The sequence below is a fragment of the Bactrocera dorsalis genome, chromosome 1, assembly GCF_023373825.1.
Source record: "Bactrocera dorsalis isolate Fly_Bdor chromosome 1, ASM2337382v1, whole genome shotgun sequence".
Taxonomy (NCBI): domain Eukaryota; kingdom Metazoa; phylum Arthropoda; class Insecta; order Diptera; family Tephritidae; genus Bactrocera; species Bactrocera dorsalis.
Genome location: NC_064303.1, coordinates 29,563,630 through 29,571,531, shown reverse-complemented (window position 1 = coordinate 29,571,531; position 7,902 = coordinate 29,563,630). Strand labels below are relative to the sequence as shown.

General features: G+C 33.5%; 1 protein-coding gene across 1 annotated transcript; it reads left to right on the top strand.

The window, feature by feature from the left end:
* Window positions 1-7,268, top strand: LOC105223295 (cytosolic 10-formyltetrahydrofolate dehydrogenase). Its single transcript, XM_011200974.4, has 4 exons — window positions 1-325; window positions 4,166-5,877; window positions 5,938-6,325; window positions 6,402-7,268. The coding sequence occupies exons 1-4, from the start codon at window positions 320-322 to the stop codon at window positions 7,029-7,031; spliced, it is 2,736 nt and encodes a 911-aa protein (XP_011199276.3). The 5' UTR covers window positions 1-319; the 3' UTR covers window positions 7,032-7,268.
* The last annotated feature ends 634 nt before the right edge of the window (window positions 7,269-7,902 follow it).

Below are 7,902 nucleotides of genomic sequence, written 5' to 3'. Positions count from 1 at the left end.
CACTCAAAAGTGTTTAGTTTTTCATAGCAGCAAGTCGTCGTCGTTGCTTTTATTCACAAGTCAGCTAATTTTACAAAGAAATTGCATAAGCCTTACTTGCATACCAACATATATGCATACATAGTTACTAGCTTGCTGGTGCAGTGAAGTGTAGCCTACAGTAATTTGCGATCAGCAGTTTTTTCTTTAGCTGAAATTTGTATTGTAATTTCTGGTTGTTAACTGAGTGAAAGGAAAGCATTTTCCAAGAAAAAAACAACAAAAGCAGAAGAAAATACAAACAGTGCAAGTGCAAGTGCAAAACAGTGCACCGAAAGTCATGGCTGTTAGTATTACAATTTGTATTTTTATATTAACGTTAAGTATTTTATTGTATGTTTTTAGAAAAATCTTTTTTTTTTTATATTTATTTAATTTATTTAATGTGTCTATGCAGTGGTGAAAATATAATATATTAAAACTTGTGAACAAAAAAAACTAAAAAAAAAAAATAATTGATACGATTTATTTTGTTTATTTTTTAGTTAAAAAATTTATATATATTTTTTTGTTTGTTTTTTCTTTAACAATTTTAGTACTTTATTGTTTACTTTTGTTTCAAAATAACAAAAAAGTGAAAAAGTAGTGTTATCAGAAAAACTTTTTTTCATTTGGATTTCGGATAAAATTTTTTAATAATCTTTAAAAACATCCATATATGCAATCGTGAAAAGCAAAAATATTAAAATGAGGCATACGATTTTTTTATCCGACCAACTTTTAAAGAGTTTTCGTTAATTTTTTTCATTATTTTTGTTTTTTGGTATTGAAGTATGTTGTCCCAAGTTATATTAATTATATACTAAAAAACTAAAAAATCAGAATTCATGAACTTAATTTATGTGTAAAATCGCTTAATAATATTTAAATTTGAAATAAAAAATTATGTAACAGAAAAAGCAAAGAAGTTATATTCAAACTAATTTTAAACTTCGAATTTAAAATTGCAAAATAATTTTACAATTACTTTTACCGTTAAAATTATATTTGTGTAGATGAATAAATGTAGAGGAGTATTTTAAAATATTATTATTAAAATAGTGTAATAATTAAAAATAATTTTTTGACCGCTTTTTAACAAAAAAAAAAAATTATAATAAATAAAAAAAAGTAAAATAAAATAAAATAAAATAAAATAAAATAAAATAAAATAAAATAAAATAAAATAAAACAAAATAAAATAAAATAAAATAAAATAAAATAAAACAAAATAAAATAAAATAAAAAAAATTCTAAATAATGTGATAGTAAAATCGCTTGTTAAACTCAGTCCTCTCAAGAGGACTTTAACAAATTATTCAAAAGTTAAGATTTAGCTACTTTTGTATAGCAAAGTAATTTTTTTTTTTTAATTTTGAAGATATTAGCTCTACATTATTTGCATAAGGCACTTTTTTTTAATAAAATAATATATCATTTACAATAAAAAGGATTTTATTCAATAAGTATTTTTTGGGCTTAAAAGTATCTTTCTTAAACAAAAAATTATAATTTTTATGCTAATGGAACTCACTTTTTTAATTTTTATTTAAAAACATTTTCGTCCTACAAAAAATGTGGCCAAAAAAAGATTTAAATTTTTAATTTTTATATTCAATTAAGTTTTTTAAAACGTAATCTGAATATCCATATAAAACCAAATTTCGCAAAAATTATTTTTGATTTATAAAAATGACTTTAATTAAAGTAAAACTTTTAATAAAATGACTTTGTTTTGTTACGTTTTATTTAATTTTTAGTAATAGTCGATTTAGATTCAGAAACAAATACAGTAGATATTTTATTAGTAAATGTTCGGAAGCTGGTTTCTATGGCTACTTAGAAAACAGCTGATTTTGACAGCGCCGCTTTGTCTAAGAAATGAAAGTGTGAAAAAAAAACAATTAAAATATTTAAGGTTGCTTATATGATCTTATAATAAAATATTATAAATAAGCCTAAAATAAATATTTTAGTTTTTGGATCGAAAAATTAGCAAAAATTATTCCCAAATGAAATTTGGTTCTAAGCGTCACTTACGAATTATTATTGCTTTGTGAAGACAGTGAATTAAAAAAAAACTATTTCATGAAAAATATTTATATTTTCAGAGTTCTTCTCTTAATACCCACAACTTTTCAATGTTACTTTCTAACAACTTTTCTAATTTTCTCTCGCTTTTTTCCTATTATGCAATACATGTGCTTAGTTTTGCAGACAACAATTGACTTTACGCTAATAACAACTGACTAATACCTAATAATATGATAAGAATAATTGTAAATTACAACACATTTAAACAAAACGTCGCACTTAAGTGCGCTATAAGAGCACTTACAAGTATTTGATTGTATTTGATAACAGTGGGTACTTGAGACTACCAATATAGTAAAGAAAACTTGAGGTAAATACATTATGCACATTTGTTCCAAGAAATCGAAATTTTTAGAAAAGTTTTGCTCAATATGAACAAGTGTTACAAAAAATCGAGTTATTTATAGAATATTTTGAAGTATCGCCAATGGAAAAAAATTAAGAAAATACAAAATGATTGTTTCTTCATGTTAGTCTACATGGAAAATCGGTAAATTGAAGCATTTAAACAAAGTAATTTCTACGTGCTTCGAAGTTAGCCTCCAAAATATAAATATTTAAATTCTGAAATTGAATTCATTGAATACATCATTATTAATTACAACATCTGAGTTCTTAAAAAAGCAATATGAACGTCATCAGCCTTTTCCTCTCAGTTAAATGGTATATAATATTTGTAAGTTTATATGACAAATGATAAAAGGGTTTATAATAAAATGTAAAGTATGTATGTGAATGCCCGCTACTTTACTCTCTATGACCCAAAATATCACTAAATCTCTCTAAAAAATTTGAGTGACATAAGAAAATCAGCAGTTTAGACTAGTTTCCGGCATTAAATCAGAATTCAGATTTTCGAACACAACATAATGCACAAAATATTATTCTAAGTATATTATCAATCGCTTAATAAAATATTTGTTACATTTAGTGCAACAACCTCCATTTGCGGGTAAAACTATTAATATATAGTACCTAGTTGAACTCATTTCAGCAGCCCGGTGCTATCAATTTCATCACGTGTTGCGCATTTTGTTTGTTTCATAGAACTGACATGTGGAACTGGTGTGTGCTGATAATGCCAAGTCATTGAAAGCGCCTCAAACTGGTTATGTTTATTTAAGGAAATTTTTTATTGAAAAAGGTTTCGCGGCAATCTTTTTTTCGCGCCCATATTTTATAAATATAAGAAAGTATAATAAACATTTAACGTAGTTGATATAAGTGTGTAAATAAATTATGTATATGCAGCTGTTTATACTTATAGCAGTCGGACAGTACGTAACGTGTAAATAGAAATTTTGATAAAGTTTCTAAAATGTTTCTTAGTTATGACTGATTTTAAATAAGTGAGTGTAATATGATGGGTTCAACACAAGGTATAGAACGTTTGACAAAGTGTTTATAATGCATTTTTCCGTTGATGAAGACTCTTCAAAGTTTCATTTCAGTTTTCAAATCATGAATATGGAATATACCAAACTGTGGTCACTTCTAAGCAACTTATTTCATTTGTCATTTATATTCACAAAGATTTGTTCCGAAAGATTTATAAAATAATGGATTATGATTATTTTCTTTTTAAGCAGTTTACATAAATATGTAACTTAGATCTCTCTTTGATCGAAAAATTTCATCGGTCAATTATAACAACCAATCTGGTAATTTTTTCCACTATTTCGTACTCTTTTGGCTTGCATGAAATATTTCGACTCCTTGTGAATTTTTTTTAGGATTTGAACTATTTGTTCTCTTTCAGTTGAAGAAAATATTTAGACACTTTAATAACTGCCTAAAAGTTCTTACTATTTTTAGATCTGTGTAGAATTTGAAAAGACAGAGATAGAAACATTTATATAACTCTCTAAAAAAATTATGATCTACATATGTTACATACAATTTAGAACATACATTTGTTAATTAGAGTCAACGGTAAGCGTTTGTCTATTGTGCTTCAACTCCCAAATTTGATTAAGTAAATTTTTTAACAATTTTTACGCACAAAATCTTGATAAACATTAAATTATCGTCCCTCTTCTCTCTCTACTTCCAGCCACCACTACGTATTGCCATCATTGGTCAGAGCAATTTCGCCGCCGATGTTTTGGAACTAATTCTAGAAAAGAAATACAATGTCGTAGGCGTATTTACCATACCCGATAAGGGTAGCCGCGAAGATATCTTAGCCACTACAGCAGCACGTCATAACATTCCCGTCTTCAAATTCGCCTCATGGCGTAAAAAGGGTGTTGCCCTACCGGAAGTACTACAGCAATACAAGTCTGTTAAGGCTACACTCAACGTGCTGCCCTTCTGCTCACAATTTATACCAATGGAAGTTATTGATGGTGCCGATTTGGGTAGTATTTGTTATCATCCCTCCATATTGCCACGTCATCGTGGTGCTAGCGCTATACAATGGACATTGATCGAAGGTGATGAAGATGCTGGTTTCACTATTTTCTGGGCTGATGATGGACTCGACACTGGTCCGATTTTGTTGCAAAAGCAAGCGCCCATAGAACCCACTGATACGCTGGACACCATCTATAAGCGTTTCCTCTATCCCGAGGGCGTAAAGTCGATGGGTGTCGCTGTTGATATGGTAGCTGCTAGTACGGCGCCAAAAATCACACAAACCGAGATAGGTGCCACTTATGATCCAGCGATGTTTAAAGAGGAGAATCAATTTGTCGATTTAAATCAGCCTGCCAGTAATATCTTTAACTTTGTGCGCGGTTTGGACTCACAACCGGGCGCTATAGCGATTGTATTGAATTCAAATGGTAGTGAGGAGAAGGTACGCTTGTTCGGTGCGCACATCTATTCGGCTGGACCGGTGAAGCAGCTGGGCTCACTGAAACTTAAGAGCCTTAAGACACCTGCATACATACATCCAGATGGCTTACTCATACAGGGTACAGATGGTAACTTTGTGAATGTACGTCGCATAAAGAAAGGCTCCAAGATGATTAACGCTGCCGATTGGTTCAAACAAAGCGATCAACCACAGATCACTGAATTCAGCGAGGATGAGCTGTTGAAGAAAGAGATCTTGCGCGGTGTTTGGAATTCTATACTTAAGGCGCCAATTGAGGCAGAAACTGACTTCTTTGCAGCCGGTGCTGGTTCCATGGATGTGGTACGTCTGGTTGAGGAGTGTAAGGATGCTTTCGATGTGCCTTTAGAGAATGAACATGTCTTTATGGCACCGGTTTTTGAAGAATTCTTTGTTGAGATTGTAAAGAATTTACGTCAAGGTAGCTCTGCATCAGGTGTCGAGGTGCCTTTCGAAGGTTTCATTATGCGCGCCAACAAACGTGAAATTCCCGTGCCAACACAACTATTTATTAACGGCGAATTTGTGAATGCTGAACGCAACGACACATTGGATATTATAAATCCCACCGACGAGGCACTGATTTGTAAGGTCGCTTGTGCATCGCGCAATGACGTCGACAAGGCGGTCCAAGCAGCTCATAATGCGTTCTATGGCTCGTGGAAGCAAGTGTCGGCACGTCAGCGTGGCCAGCTGATGATGAAACTTGCAGATCTGATGGAGCAATACAAAGAGGACTTGGCCACAATAGAATCAGTGGACTCTGGCGCAGTGTATACGCTCGCTTTAAAGACACACATTGGCATGTCGATCGATGCATGGCGCTACTTCGCTGGTTGGTGTGACAAAATACAAGGTAGCACCATACCAGTGAACCCAGCTAGACCCAATAATGTGTTGACATTTACAAAGCGGGAGCCAATTGGGTAAGTTTTGCTACCGGCATCTTCGTTTTTATATTTGCTAACTTCTTAGTTTGTTTTCAGTGTGACCGGTCTGGTAACGCCCTGGAATTATCCACTCATGATGTTGTCCTGGAAAATGGCCGCCTGTATCGCCGCGGGCAATACGTGTTTGATCAAGCCGGCACAGACCTGTCCATTGACGGCGCTTAAGTTTGCTGAACTTACTGTAAAAGCTGGTTTCCCACCTGGCGTTATTAATGTAGTTCCCGGTCAAGGTTCCGGTGCAGGCCAAGCCGTTGCCGATCATCCTTTGATACGTAAATTGGGTTTCACTGGCTCAACACCCATCGGCAAGGTGATCATGAAGTCGTGCGCTGATTCTAATCTCAAGAAGTGTTCTTTGGAATTGGGTGGCAAGAGTCCATTGGTTATATTCGCCGACTGTGATTTGGACAAAGCCGTTAAGCATGTAAGTAGACTTTTCTACAATTATTTTTAGTATTTAGCTCCAATTAGTTAATAAATATCGATAATTTTATTTACAGGGTATGTCATCGGTCTTCTTCAATAAGGGTGAAAACTGTATTGCTGCCGGTCGTCTCTTTGTTGAAGATCGCATTCACGACGAATTCGTACGTCGCGTTGTTAAAGACATTCGCACAATGACCATTGGTGATCCTCTAAATCGTTCCACAGCGCATGGTCCACAAAATCATAAGGCACACTTTGACAAATTGATTGAGTTCTGTCGACGTGGTGTTAAAGAAGGCGCCACCTTAGTATATGGTGGAAAAGCTGTGCCCAATACCAAAGGTTACTTCTTCGAACCGACTGTTTTCACCAATGTCGAGGATGAAATGTTCATTGCCAAGGAGGAATCTTTCGGTCCCATTATGATTATTTCCAAGTTCAATGGTAGCGATGTCGATTCAGTAATGAAGCGTGCCAATCGTAGTGAATACGGATTGGCCAGTGGCGTTTTTACGAAGGACATCAGTAAAGCTCTATCCTTTGCCGAACGTATTGAGGCAGGTACGGTGTTTGTGAATGTTTACAACAAGACTGATGTGGCGGCGCCATTTGGTGGTTTTAAACAAAGTGGTTTCGGCAAGGATTTGGGCCAAGAGGCGCTAAATGAGTATTTGAAAACAAAATGTGTGACAATTGAATTTTAGAGCGAATGAGCAATGGTTGTACTATAAAATAAGTAGGGAAACGATGGAATGTTGTAAGAGAAGTCGGTAGGATACATATGTAAATGTAAGGCAGCTATTAAAGACTTATGAATTTTCGTGAAGAGAAATAAAAAGAAAATTGATAGAATAATATTAAAGGAAATAAGGGTTTTATATTAGTATATTGTAAATATTTATACACATAATATTGTTATTAGATATTGTATGGAAAATTTTTAAAATAAAATATTGATTAATTAAAATCTGCAGTCTATTAAATTTTGTCGAAAAACTGAGAGCCCAAATAAGGTTTAAGAACAGAGAAGAAATCTTGTCAGCATGCGAGAAGAGCTTAATACACATATTGTAATGGCTGATCCAAGTATAGGTACTTTATTCAATGGTATTTTTTTGACAGATCATGCGTAAGTCGTGTCAAGCTGTCATGTTATTTTTGTTCAGCTTTACTCGTATTTAGCATTTGCGTTGGTGGTATTGCTACTGGTTCCAAGATAGACGAAATTATCTGCAACTTCACAGTTATGACTGTCAACAGTGACGTGACAAGTTGCGAGTGCGATGACTATTTGTTTGATGACAGGAGATATTTCGTCTTGCCTCGTTCTCTGCCAGACCCATTTGCTTTACTTCTTTATCCTGTCTGGAGAAAACAGAACTAACGGTGCGGGTGTTGAGGCCAATGATATCAATATGATCGGCATACGCCAACAGTTGTACACTCTTATAAAACATTGCGCCTGCTCGATGGAGCTATTGGTGTTGCTCAATGTCAGTTTACACAGCCGTATTCGTTTTACGGGGATACCAAGTTCAGACATCACGGCATAAAGGCAGTTCATTTTCGTGCTGT

Excerpts from the sequence above, each read along its gene's own strand:
- LOC105223295 (XM_011200974.4), top strand. Across the intron at positions 5,878-5,937 it reads ACAAAGCGGGAGCCAATTGG|TGTGACCGGTCTGGTAACGC; the intron begins GTAAGTTTTGCT and ends GTTTGTTTTCAG. Across the intron at positions 6,326-6,401 it reads TGGACAAAGCCGTTAAGCAT|GGTATGTCATCGGTCTTCTT; the intron begins GTAAGTAGACTT and ends TTTTATTTACAG.